Below are 14,400 nucleotides of genomic sequence, written 5' to 3'. Positions count from 1 at the left end.
AGAGAGAGACAGTTTGGGTTTTGAGCTCTACGCCGTGTGTGTGGTTCTCATCCTGTTTCCAAGACTGGGAAATGGGTTGATACAGATTATGTAAAGGAGGCACATAAAGCACTCAGCGTCTTGAACATGGGTAAACGTTAGGCACCACAGGCTTCGGGCCTGAGCGTGGGCCTTTGTCTACCAGCTGCAGCGTTCTGTGCCTAAAGCTGAGGCAGGAACCCCTGGGAGTGCAGGAGGGGGCGCTGCAGGTGGGAGGCCTGGCCAGTGAGAAGCAGGCTGCGGGGGGCCAGGCAGGGGCCTGCAGGAGGGATGCACCTCTTTCAGCTTCTTGGCCCAGGGCTTCTGTGCTTTCCGAAAGCCATCTTCGGCTTCTTTGGTCTCCTTAAAGCCTCCCATCATTTGCTTGTGAAAGGCCTCCTTCTGCCAGTTCTTGATCTTCTCGAAGTCCTCATTCATCAGCGAGGCCTTCACCTCCAGGTGCAGCTCGCTCACCTTCTCTGCCTCGGACATGACGGCCACCCAGGCCTTCTCCACCGTCCCGTACTGAGGTCCTGGCACAGGAGAGAAGCTGGTGGGTTAGTGGGCACTGCAGGGCCCAGGCAGGCCCTGGGGATGGGGATTTCCTCTGCTAAACTCCCTCAGCTGTTGGGATGGGGTTTTAGGCCGGCAGGCTGGCTGCCCGGCTGGGAGGTTTCCTTTTGGTTGTTTCAGATATTTTTCTCTCAGTGCGTTCCTTTTTCAGTTCCTGGGATGAAGAAAAGAATAAGGAACTGAAGCTGGATCTGTTCTTTTGTTAGGGAAACTGGGGGATTACACACATTTCCTTTCTGTAAAGTCACTGAGCTCTTGAAAAACTCAAGTTTCCTCATCTTGGAAGTTTTGATTTGCTTAAGGCTGGCTAGAGAAGGAGGGCCTTCTGGAATGAGCTGACCTCTCTGCCAGGCTACTCTCAGCCCACCCACGCGGGCTCCTGCTGGCCCCTGGTTCCCCCTCCACTGGACCACACGTTCTCCCAAGGCCCATTCATTCCACGCAGAGCAGGACCCTGGGAACTGTTTGTTGAATGAAGGACTGTCTCCTCAGCAGAATGGAAGCCCTGTCCTGGGGAAGGAGAGGAGGAGACAGGAATCTACTCTGGCCCAGACAGAATTCTCTAGATAGTAGTGTGGGGTTGCCTGGGTCACCCCACTCACTGTTCTCAGGAAGAAAACTCCTAATGTGGCCCGTCATTTTGTTGAGGGTGTGGCGTGAGGTGATGGAGGGAGAGACGGGCTATGACAGAAGCTGAGGACGGAAATGGGAAGACCGAGAGCCTGCCCTCAAGGTGCCCCCGGGGGTCAATGACTGTTGGAGCCGGGTAATGACACAGAGACGCATGGTGTGTGGGTGAGTGTGTGCGGGTGGGTAAGTGTGTGTGTGTGTGCGCGTGCGTGTGTGTGCATGAATAAACATAGAACATTAGCCCCTCTGAACCTCTAATCCCTCGTGTCTACACGACAAGCAACTCCCTGTCCTGCCTAGGTCTTGTGGCAGGATCCATAAAGTGAGCGGGCAGGAGTGCTTTAGGAACCTCAGGTTCTGAATAAACAGAATGGACGGCGCTGACAGCTGGATCCTGAGAGAGGGGATTCAGGCAGGTGGAAATAAAATAACAACAGTTACCGTTTCCTGAAGGAGCTGGCTCATCCCCAGTCACTCCTCACCCAAGCATGGCTACCCCACTCCCTGGCACCCACTCTGTACCATGGCACTGTGCTAAGCTCCACAGAAAACCCGTTTTGGCAACAGGTGAAACACGGGCAGCTGGTCTAGACCCAACTGAAGTTGCCTGGGGGCCCCTCGCCCTAGCCTGGTTTCCGATGGTCAGCTCCCCTGAGGACAGTCAGTCACGGTAGAAGAGTTTGCCCCAAAACATACCCTGAGAAACCCCCGCTAACCCACTTCTGTCCCAGGAAATCCTATAATCAATCGAGCTCCCCCTCTACTGCTGGGAAGTGCATTCTGAGCACAATCCATATCCACAGCAGCATTGTCACTAAGCTCTAAAATCTTCTGAGTTTTTGCTGGGGAGGGAGGGGAGGCAAAACCTGCATCATACGACACCTGTAGTTATTCCTGTTAAAATTCAATATTAGAAAGCCTGCCAGATGTCACCATCTAGTCTTATCTGACTTACTACTTGGCCAAGCTTACAAATAAACAGCCTGAGTGTCAGAAACCATGGTGCTGAGCAGCAAGGCCTTTGACTGGATAGGAGCCTACTCAAGTCTGGGCCCTGAAGGAGCTGTTCTTTGTTAACTCGGCAAGCGCAGCACGTCCTCTGGACGACAAGGACTGCCACAGGAGTCCTGGATGCTGTTCGAGGACAGGAGGCCTGTGTCCCCAGGAAAGGGGAGGAAAGCTCATGCAGGCTATGCTGCTGGGTGATGAATCACAGCCCCCCGAAACTGTTAATACAAACTCCTGCCCCGATCTTCCAAGAGAGGAAATTGGCTCAGAAAGCGTCCACGATTTGCCCTGGGCGCCTGGGGCTGAGACGTCCTGTGTGGTGGCTTCCCTACCCTTGTCCACAAGCTGCCTCCAGCGCCGGGCCCACTCGGTGAGCTGCTGCGCATACGCCTTCTCGATGCGCGCCCGCTCGTGCAGGCAGTTCATGAGGTCACTGCACAGGCGGTGGCCATCCTCGATCCGCTTCACGGTCCGCTTGTAGTTCCCGACCTAGGAAACAGAGCCACGCTGTGAGGCCTGGGGCCGCAGCTGCAGAAACGGCTTCCACGCCAGCCCGGCTCTTGGGTGCTCATGCCCCCCTCCTGTTTCAAAGGCACCCTGCGTTGCTACATGACCAGCTCCCCGTTTTTATCACTAGCAGAAACACGCAAAACAGTGATTCGGAGCTTCTCAATGTCCATGCGGCCGGCGTCCATGCTCTGACCCGTGGGTCAGGGAAGGAGACAGGCCAGAGTGGGAAGGGCTCTGATGGAGGGAAGCGAGGGGCTGAGGGCACCCAGAGGGCATCTCACGCAGCTTCCCAGAGTGGGTAATGTCTAACTAGAAAGATGAAAAACAACAAAAACAGAAAAATAATTTTTTAGTAACTCAGATTAAAATGATTTTATAATTAACATTATAGACTCTTGGCTAAAGGCCTTTTGAGCATTACTGGAATAAGCAGGTTTCAGGTGCCTACTGTTGATATGTCATCACATGCTAGATTATTATTACTTCCCAATTAGAGCAACAAAAACTATTTCCCACTTTCTGAGCACATGCCAGGGACCACAGTAGGTGTTTTACACCCCCAAAATTGCCACTGCCCTAATGAGTAGGAATAACTGTCCCCATCTTAAGATGAGGAAACCAAGGCTCAGGGAAGTTACATTGTTTTCTAAGATCCCATAGTCGCAGTCCTAGAGGCTGGGCTGCAGCTGAAAGCAGGTTTTCAAATGGTTCCAGGTAGGAGTCTCGATGGCAAAGCTCACACTCTTATCTGCTTTGACAAGAGCCAAGGTGAGGCTTGATTACTTTATCTCACATATGAGAGGAGAGTTAGTTTATCTAAATTATATATAATAAAAGAGTAATTGAGAAAATATTAGCAGCTAATTTGGAGTGAAAAATCAAAGTGTTCCATATGTTCCATTCATTGACCTGCTGATTAGAAAGGATACCATGTAGCTGATACTGGAGCACTTGGAGGAAATATGACAGAAAAATGATCGACTGTATTTTCAACCCTTTCCTCCCAACTGTCTTCAAAAACTGTAGTCACCTTTTTGTCAGTTTTTCCGTTTCTAAATGTCTCTGCCTGGCTAATCACTCTCATATTTCATCTCCATTTAGAGTCAATCTGAAAGCTCCTGGAGAACATGGAGGACTAGTTCCCACTGCTACAGAAAAGGGTACAGTCCCCTCTCTGCCACGTAGCCTGTCTAACCCTGATTTATGAACAGTGCAAACTGCCTGAGTCCCTCCCATCTTGTGCTGAGTTAGCCAGGTGAAGAAGAGGCTACAGTGGAGTGGCAGGAAGACCTTGCAAAGAGACAGAACACATGGAGATGGGCATCGGGAGAAAAGGGGACTGTGGTCCCTCCAGGAAGGGCTGTCTCTGAGGCCAGAGCTCTGGACAGGTTGAGATGACCCCACTCCCATGGGAACCAGAATCCTGGGGAACAGCGAGGATCCCTGGAAGGCAGGTAGTCTGGGTGGGCTTCTCCAGAGGTCTGGTATGATTTCCAGCAGTCTTGCTGAAGTGCACAAACAGATCTTAGGCCCCACGATCAGTTATCGTTTCCTCCACAGGCTCCTCCCGCCCAGGCATGGCCTGGCTGCTACCCCCAGCAAGGAGAGCAGGTCACCAGCTCACCAAAACACAGAAGGTGAACCTGAGTTTTCAACTCCAACCTTCAGCAGCCCCTTTTTAGGAAGGAGAAAGCAAGTATTTCACAACCAATTAGAAGTGACATCACATGTTCACTTCCCTTAAAATAGGGCCTTGCTGTCATTTTGAAATTTACAGCAGGATGAAAAAAATAACCAACAAAACACAACTCAGTATTGCTGAGCTGGTGGCAAGAGCTAAGATAATCACAGCTCAATACAGACTTGACAGCCGACAGGAAACCACGATGTAGATCTGGTTTTCATCCCACTGTTACCAATAATATTCATACTGGCAATCAATATTAAAATATGTTGGCTCTCCAGAAACCTGCCCGCCTGATTTTCAAAACCCTTGTAAAAAGATTTAGGGAAAAGAAAAGGATATTTTTAACAAGGTACACATTGGTACAGCCCATCAACACATACCATAGATACTGTTCTTATTTATTTATTATTTGTTTTATTTATTTATTTAACATCTTTATTGGAGTATAATTGCTTTACAATGGTGTGTTAGTTTCTGCTTTATAACAAAGTGAATCTGTTCCCATATCTCTTCCCTCTTGCGTCTCCCTCCCTCCCACCCTCTCTATCCCACCCCTCTAGGTGGTCACAAAGCACCGAGCTGATCTCCCTGTGCTATGCGGCTGCTTCCCACTAGCTAGCTATTTTAGGTTTGGTAGCGTACATATGTCCATGCCACTCTCTCACTTCGTCCCAGCTTACCCTTCCCCCTCCCCGTGTCCTCAAGTCCATTCTCCATGTCTGTGTCTTTATTCCTGCCCTGCCTCTAGGTTCTTCAGAACCATTTTTTTTCTTAGATTCCATATATATATGTGTTAGCATACGGTATTTATTTTTCTCTTTCTGACTTACTTCACTCTGTATGATGGACTCTAGCCCCATCCACCTCATGACAAATAGATACTGTTCATATCTATCTATTTATTTATTTATTTACATCTTTATTGGAGTATAATTGCTTTACAATGGTGTGTTAGTTTCTGCTTTATAACAAAGTGAATCAGTTATACATATACATATGTTCCCTTATCTCTTCCCTCTTTCATCTCCCTCCCTCAATACTGTTCATATTTAAATGACAATCTTGAAATCTGAAAAGCAGCAAGGAATAGGAAGGTTGTTCCTGGAAGCACGCGTTTTAGGTTTAATGCGGGGCCAAGGGGAAAGGGGAGTGCTCATGACAACAGGCACTGCGGTGCTCCAGCAGCACCGGCCCTGCTGTGCTTTGCTCAATGAAAGGCTACATATGGGCTTGTGACAGACCATCACTTCAGTCCACACACAGGGACATTCATCAGGTTTCACTGTTTCCATCTCCATAAACCACACAGCAGCAGAGCAATGTGGCTTTCCCACTCCCTAAGCAGGGTGTTGACCATCATCCTAAGAGCAGAGCCACTGTTTGTTTCTAAAATAAGACAGAGTCAACATAAAATAAAAATCACCCTTTACAGGTATAAACTTAGATGAGTTCAGATGAATGTATACTGTGTATAACCATCACCGTATCAAGGTACAGACTACTTCTACCTCCCCACAGGGTTCCCGTGCACCCTCTTGCAGTCAATCTTCTCCCCACACAGCCCCTGGCAACCACTAATTGATTTTTGTCCCGTTTTCATGACGCCCAGGATAAGTGGCATCACACTGTGTGCAGCCTGGCTTTTGTGACAGCCTCTGTCACTTACCACGGTGCTTTCGAGACTGATCCACGTTGCTGCCTATATCAGTAGTTCACTCCATCTCATCGCTAAGTTGTATTCTACTGTATGGACACACCACAATTTGTTTACCCTTTCATCCTGTTTAAGGACATTTGGGTTGTGTTTCGTTTTGGGCGATTATAAATAAAGAAGATATCAACATTTCCTATAGGTCTTTGTGTGGACATATGTCTTCATTTCTCTTGGGTAAATACCTAGAAGTGGAATTGCTATATGGTAAGTGTATGTCTAACTTTATAAGACAAAGTGGCTGTACCACTTTGCATTCCCATCAGCCGTGTGTGAGAGTTTTAATTACTCTGCATTCTCACTAGCACTTGGTATTATCAGGTTTTTAAAAAAAATTATTTTAGCCACTTAGTATGTAGCAACATCTCATTGTGATTTTAATTTGCATTTTCTTAGTGTCTAATGATACTGGGCATCTTTTCTTGTTCCTATTTGCCATCCATGTGTCTTCTTTGGTAGAGTGTGTTCTCTTTTTTAAAATGGAGGTATAGGGCTTCCCTGGTGGCGCAGTGGTTGAGAGTCCGCCTGCCGAAGCAGGGGACACGGGTTCATGCCCCGGTCTGGGAAGATCCCACATGCCGTGGAGCAGCTAGGCCTGTGAGCCATGCCCGCTGAGCCTGTGCGTCCAGAGCCTGTGCTCCACAACAGGAAAGGCCACAACAGTGAGAGGCCTGCGTACCGCAAAAAAAATAAATAAATAAAAATAAATAAAATAAAATAAAATGGAGGTACAATGACTTTTGTAAAATGCAAGAAAAATTAATTTCAAATATATGATAAACTGATAATACATTAAAGTCAGGACATACATGGTTAGGTATTTCTGCTCTATCAGTTTTGTAATTAAAAAGCTTCTCTCTTGCTTCTCAAAATACTAGCTTGTTTTGAGATGGCCAAATGACAGATAACTTTAGGTAGGAATTGAAAATAAACAAGCTTTCTTCCAATCCTTATTATCAATTGATTTGTTCATAAAATGCCCATTTTAAAAACTAGGTCTGAAGCCATCTATGTTCCTAACTTCCTCTAAACTCAGACTCACCCCCTCAGATACCAAGGTGCTAAAGACAGATGTTCAACATGCGAGTGCCTGGGTGCAAGGGGGGGATACCCCTACTCTCCCCTCAGGAGCCCACCTGGCCGAAGGAAGGGTGAGGGGTGGGGCAGGTATACTAGAGGCAACAACCAGACTGAATTTTCAAGGACAAGTGGACGGATTAAAGGTGAGGTAAGGGAAATGATTCCCGGCAGAGACAATGTTGGCAAAAAGAAGAAGGTGTGACAGCATGGAGACCTGGCTCTGGGAGAAGCCCATGAGGAACAGAACGTGGACCACAGAATGCGGGGGCTGACAAGAGACTGAGCTGGGCGCTGGGTACAGCAAGTGGTGTGCGAGGTGGGGTCAGTCAGATGGTGAAAAATCTTGAGGGTCAGGCCTTCATCCGAAAGGGTGCTGTGCTCAGGGAACGGCGGGGTTCAGGAAGGTGAAGCCCCTGGAGGGGAGGTATGAGTAGCCTGCTGACTCTGGGGCACAGCAGTGGAGAGGAGAGCAGGAAAGCAGGAAAAAGGAACTGCGCTGTCCTCCAGGTGGCACGTGCGGGCGGCACAGAGGTAGCAGTATCCCAACTCTCAGGCGCCTCAGGGTTGGGGAGGGAGGGGGGGTTCCTGCAGGCTGGACCTATCAGGCGGAGAGAGCGGAGTCCTACTCCTTTCCAGAGTCCTCCAGAAACCACTCTCCCGCCTCCCTCCACCCAATCACCAAAAGGCCTGCCTTGGGCTCACCAGGAGCCTGACCGGTCCTGTCGTCCTCCCTGGAATCTGGGTCGCCCTACCCCCTTCTACCCTCAGTGCCCTTCACCTCGGCCCAGAGGCCCCTTTCTGCCCGCAGTCCTCCCGGCTGCCTGTGAGTCTGGCTCTCATCATTCCTCTGGCTTTCCTCTGCCCCAGGCCCTGAGAATCCAGCGTCACATAAGCCTTGGTTTTAGTCAGCTAAGACGAGTCTGGGGCTGGAGTTGCAGACATCCCCTGGCAGAAACTTCGTAATCAGGAATCAGAGCAGAGACAGTGGGCTCTGCCTAAAAACCAGCGGGTTTATAGTTACAGGGGTGCTGGGATGGACTGTTCAAACAGGTCGCACCAGTTCCTCATTTATCCTCTGGGTGTAAACAGTCTGGAACTGCCTTTCACAAGGACACTGGAGAATGTTTGCTTCTCCGACTTTACAGCCTACTTACCTTGGCCAACTCCATTCTGTGGAACACAGTGGCCAAAGGCAACAGGAAAGTTGGAGGGTTTCCGCAGGTCAGTGGGACCCCTGGGATCCCAGGTGGATGACAGGGAGTGCGAATGCGGACGTGCAGCTCCTCCCACCTGTTGGCCCCCAGTGCCTGCTCAGTTACCATTACCTGTGTGAACTGCGGGCTCAGGTCAGAGGACCTATAGGGTCACCTCACGTACATCTTCCATGTTATTCCTTTTACCCTTCTCTTTGGTCGGTGACCATCGAGCCCATCTCGCAGACAAATTGCGTGATTACAACCAAAGTCCCAGGGTGAAACCAGTGGCCCAAGTGAGAAGGGAACCGGGCAGGAACACCCCAAAGCTCACGCTCTCCCACCCCGTGCTGCCTTGGCCCTGAGGCATGAACCTCTTCCCTCCGGTGGCTCATCTCAATATCACAAAGAATCCCTGTGGACTCTGGATGTCCCCAGGAACCCCAGATGAGCTTCTGGCTGTCTCACTGCTGACTTGATGCACAACACAGAGGGTGCTCCTAGGCCTGTGGCCCAGACCACCCTGCCCTCCCCCAGCCAGCCCCTCTGCCCATGCCACCCCCAGACGGCCTCACTGCCTGCCGTCCCGGGCCTGGGCAGACCAGAGCCCGCAGCACACAGGACACCAACCCCACGCACCTTCCGATGGTGCCGCAAAAGTACGCACCTTTGTCTTTCTTCACCATTCTTTCTCAACTGCCTTCCACTCATTGGGTCTTGTCAGGCACTCAATGAAAATGTGAAAGGTAAAACCATAAAGCGACTCGAAGAAAATGTAGGCAAATACCTTTGTGACTTAGGGCAGGGCAGGATTCCTTAAACAAAATTTCAAAAGTAGGGCTTCCCTGGTGGCGCAGTGGTTGAGAGTCCGCCTGCTGATGCAGGGGACACGGGTTCGTGCCCCGGTCCGGGAAGATCCCACATGCCACGGAGCGGCTGGGCCCGTGAGCCATGGCCACTGAGCCTGCGCGTCCGGAGCCTGTGCTCCGCAACGGGAGAGGCCACAGCAGTGAGAGGCCCGGCGTACAGCAAAAAAAAAAAAAAAAATTTCAAAAGTAAAAGCCATAAGGTTACGCGCACACACATCCGTGTGTGTGTGTGTGTGTGCGTGTGCGTGTGCGTGTCCAAATAAATTTTATTACTTCAAAAATTATGGATTTCTGTTCAGAAACCAATAACATGGACAAAGTTAACAGATTCAAATACTGTCTACTAATCTGTCTAAATTGTCCAAATTGACAAGGGACTAAAATCTGGAACATCCCAGGAAATCCTACATATCAACATGAAAGAGAGGCCCCCGGGGAAGACGGGCAAAGGTATGAAGTGGTAACTTCAGAGAGAAGTGGAAGTCCATGGGGCTAAAGGCCTGAGCGAGATGCTCACGCTCGTGGGCCTGCCCATGAGAGCAGCAAGGTAGCTCTTTACCTGTACAGACTGGCACACTGTAGAGAGCGGGAAATGCCAAGTGTGGGGCGGAGCTGGGCACACAGGACCCCTTCTGAATACAATGGCGGAAACCAGCCTGGGGCAAGCCTGTGACAGCCAGGCAGTAATTAAGTCACTAAGCATACACATGCCCCAGCCACATGGCTCCGGAGTTTTATCCCCATAGATATGTTGGCTCAGGTCACAGGGCACGTAGGGGTCTCCTCCTTGGGGAATGCATGGGTGAATGTGGGGGGCACCCCAGTGTGGCAGCAAGAAGGAAGTGTAGGACTGTGTAGACGCCGCAATGGAACAGACCTCACACACAGTGCAGAGGGGAGAAAAAGAAACAGAACGGCAGGGCACAGGATGTCTTGAGGCAAATTAAAAATAGCTGCACATGGGGCTTCCCTGGTGGCGCAGTGGTTGAGAGTCCGCCTGCCGATGCAGGGGACACAAGTTCGTGCCCTGGTCTGGGAAGATCCTACATGCCGTGGAGCGGCTGGGCCCGTGAGCCATGGCCGCTGAGCCTGTGCGTCGCAAGGGGGAGAGGCCACAACAGTGAGAGGCCCGCGTAACGCAAAAAAAAAAAAAAAAAAAAAAAAAAAGCTGTACATGAAGCAAGGGTACAAAGTTTACAACAACACATGCTCACAAAAGCCATAATATTAGAAAGGGGGAGGGGTTAGGTGCCAAGAGCAGGGAAAGAAATGGAGAAGGAGGTGGTGCTGAACGAGTCCCGTCCTACCTGCCCCAGTTTCAGCTCTCTGCTAAGGCTCAGCTGGTCTTCCCCACAGAGGCTACCCTGACACCGCCTGCCATCCCTGCTGGACCACCAAGCGGGCGGGCCCGGATCGCCTGCACTAGCAGACAGGTGACACCAATTCCCCACCATGGGGTCCTGCTGGCTGGTCCACCTGGGGGCCACGAGGGCCCTTCCAAACACTGGCCCCGTGCCCCACAGTTGTAGTTTGTTTCACATGGGTCACAACTGTGCATGTTAGCCTCCCTGCCCCAGCTGGACTGCAAACCTCTTGGTAACAGGTGCCACACACAGAGTTTTTCCATCAGTGGCAGCATCATAGTAGAGCACACCTACACTTTGCCAGGCAGAGTGCTCACAGCTCCACATGCAGCCTCATTTAATCCTGTGATGATCCCAGGCAGGAGGATTTTACAGACTAGGAAACAGGTTTGAAGAGGCAAAGTCACCCATAATCATGCAGCCAAAAGGAGGCAGACCCTACCTTCTAGAACCTTTCTCAGGCTGAGAATAGAGAGCATGTAGAATGAAGACTTAAGGGGTCCATATCAGGTGATGTGTATGTTTCCAACCAGCCCTGCAGGTTCCAAGAAAGGCCACAGAGTTCAAGATTGCGAGGCAGTATGTGAGCCCCACTCCTGAATCCCCGATTCCCCTTGGTGCCAGTGAGGCTCACGCCGGGACCCCCAAACCTGTAAACTACTAAGACCGCTTGACAAAGATGACCTTGATTTTACTCTCAGGATGCTCATGCTCTTTAACCTGTGACTCTGAAGTCCCAAGCACCAGAGCTGCTCCCTCTACACCCTGGAAAGACAGGTCCAAGAGTGAGCCAGCTGTGCCAAGCTGACCGGACAAGAAAGAGAAGCCGCTGGTGGTGCCCCTCCAGGCATGTGCACTGAGTCAGAGACCAACATTCTGTCCAAAGCTGCTACAGTATGCCCAGAGGCTCCAGGAGCTTCTCAATCAGCCTGAAAGATAAGGATGAAAGACAAGCCTGAAGAGGTGGCCATCAGCCCCTGGCCCTCTCTGATGAGGCCACCTTTCCTCTACCCCCTCTCATGAGGGGAACAGCAAAGAGCTGGCCCTGCCCTGAAAGAAATGACCAGGTCTCTCTGCCTACGCTTCTATCCCTTCAGCTGTACGGCAGATTTTGTGAGGATGTATGCACTGGTAAGTTCACAGCATAGGGTGGGTTTCTTCCCAGTCAGATGTGCTCTTAGCCTGGGGCAGCCATCACTTGACAAGACCTGCCATTTCTTTTTTTTTTTTGCGGTACGCGGGCCTCTCACTGTTGCGGCCTCTCCCGTTGCGGAGCACAGGCTCCGGACGCGCAGGCCCAGCGGCCATGGCTCACGGGCCCAGCCACTCCGCGGCATGTGGGATGCTCCCGGACCTGGGCACGAACCCGCGTCCCCCACATCGGCAGGCGGACTCTCAACCACTGCGTCACCAGGGAAGCCCCAAGACCTGCCATTTCTTCATCTTGTCCCTCCAGACACAAAATGAAGAGAGGGGACAGGATTAGGTGACCTCCAAGGGACCTGCACAATTCCAGGCAGCTGGCTGGCTACCTCCCAAAGCACTCAGAACTCTCAGTTTTTGAGGGTCTGGCAACACCCTCTTGCCACTCACAAATACGGGGTGAACACCTACTGTGTGCCAAGGACTATGAAAGGGACTAGGGATGCAATGGTGAACAAACTGTCATCATCCCTACCTTTGTGGGACTTCGGTCAAGTAACAGTTACAGATGGTGGCAAGTCCTGGAAGGAACACTCCAGGAGATCGGGGCTGCCTGGAGGAAACGATGTTTGAGGTAAGAGCCGAGGGACCTCTGGGGCAAGGCCACTTTCTGAAGGCTTGAGGCAGCATGTTGAGGCCCACAGAGCATGAGCTATATGCGATGCCACCCACTCCGTGAAGGTACCCCCTCCCCAGCAGCTCATCCCTCCCTGTTACTTTTGCCACGATGTCTGCTGTCACATGCAAAATGTGGTAACATATGGGTTTTGAGGGCAAGGACTGTGCCTTTATTCTTCTCCATCCACCATGCCAGGCACACAGAGGGCACCCTGTAATATCTTCTCAATGCCTGAATGATGCTGGGAGCAGAGATTCCGTTCCACGTAGACAGGAGGGGACTGAGAAGTTGCTGAGTGCCCAGCTAGAGGCACAGGCAATGAAGTAAGTCACGATCCTTTATTTATTGAGTTCTTAATCCAGTGAGTCCCTTGAGCTCTCCCCACAAAAGCTAAAAAGGATCACCTCTCAGCACATCATCAGATATTAACTCCACAGATGACAAGTGAGCAACTAACACTTCTGCCAAGCACAAACCAGCAGGAGAGCCTCGCAGTTCCTTCACTGCACTTGCACGGCTTTCAGTCAAATTGCAGTTCCCAGTCAGTTTATCTCCACGTCCCACCATGTCCAGGCAGGCCAAGAGGACTCCAGGACTGGGCCTTTCAGTGCCACTACTTCCCCACCCGCATTCCCTGCGGAGTGCACAGGAGAGGCCATATCCATACACACCAGCAGGGCCTCCCGTCTCAGGCACCCTTCTTCAATCCATCCCAACCCCTACTCTGAACCTCCCTTTCCAAACAAGGGGTCACAATCAATCTTAAGGTTGTAAAATCTGTGATGTGCTTGAAAGGACCAAGGAGTAAGGCGTATCCTTGGAGAACCATGAACTCTGTGCCTTGCTCTCAATCTGCTCTGGCAGTCCTCATTTCTACAGGATTCCACTTCCAGTTCTCCAACCTACCTTCCAGCTCACCCACCATCTGGGCTCCCAATTCGTCCTGCACTGGAACAGAAGGTCTGGGATCTTCTCACCTCAGTGCTCCCCTGAACCTGACCTCACCGGGCTCCCCATTCTCGAAACAGGGTAATGCAGTTTACCTGGCAGGGCCCCAAGAGGGTTAGACATCAAGGCTCCGTGCTGGCCTGCTGCTGCTGCTGTTACGTACAGCCTCAGTTTCCAGCCACCTTGAGCCTGACCTGTGTGCTGACCCAAACTAGTCCTGTCACTGCCTCGGGCCTCACTCAGTCCCCACTCCTGGTTTTCAGATCTCACGCCCAACACTTACCAGCCCTATCCCCTGTTCCTGGATTCATCAAGTAGGAGGGTGAAGAAACTGTAGCTCATCACCCTTTCTGTTTGAGAGTTTTAAAGCACAAATCCCAAACTTCAACAATGTTAAAAATAACTGCATTGTCAATCTTTAATCTAAATGTTCAAAATGACAAGCTGAGAAATGGATGAAATGGAAAGTGAGAAATTCCAGTTCTCAGATCTAACTCAAGGCAGAACAGATAATAACGTACAGAGGAAGGATGTGTTTAAACAAAGTTATTTTAGACCTGAACTCCTCCTCAAGACTGGTCAGCCAGGCTCACCGCGCTCTGCCCTCTCGGCACATGTTGCTCAGATGTCAGGATAAAGGCCCAGCGACGCCTGGGGACTTGTTCCTGAGCACAGCACATGCCCCACCTGTGAGCCACCGCCCAGAAGACCCTGCCCTGGAGCGCCCAGTCTCCCTGGCATGAGTGTACGTGCACACACTCATGCTTCAGCCAAGCGTCTGGGAAGCAGCCTGAGCGTACGGCTGCCTGGTAACCAGGTCGCTGCCCCCCTTCCTGACTCCTGTTAAAAAAGAAAACCCTCCGCCACAGGACACAAGCACCTTCGCCCCATCTCCGTGCCTGGGTCCCTCAGCACCAGGCCCACCGTACGCACCCACACATTGGTATAAAGGTGTCTCAGTGCAGCCAGGCCACCACAGGCTAACTG

At 51.0% G+C, this 14,400-nt stretch overlaps 1 protein-coding gene across 3 annotated transcripts in view; it reads right to left on the bottom strand.

Moving 5' to 3' along the window:
- The window catches only part of PACSIN2 (protein kinase C and casein kinase substrate in neurons 2), a 141,145-nt gene that overhangs the window by 20,270 nt on the left and 106,475 nt on the right, over positions 1-14,400 (bottom strand). For all 3 annotated transcript variants that reach the window (XM_081250323.1, XM_081250325.1, XM_081250324.1), the window contains exons 3-4: positions 2,562-2,718; positions 316-551 (exon numbers count right to left, since the gene is read on the bottom strand). In XM_081250323.1, the coding sequence (XP_081106449.1) occupies positions 316-551; positions 2,562-2,718 (393 nt within the window). The remainder of the gene's footprint in view (positions 1-315; positions 552-2,561; positions 2,719-14,400) is intronic.

Source organism: Mesoplodon bidens (assembly GCF_964165515.1).
Source record: "Mesoplodon bidens genome assembly, chromosome: 11".
In the NCBI taxonomy this organism is placed as follows: domain Eukaryota; kingdom Metazoa; phylum Chordata; class Mammalia; order Artiodactyla; family Ziphiidae; genus Mesoplodon; species Mesoplodon bidens.
This window is presented reverse-complemented; position numbering and strand designations above follow the sequence as displayed.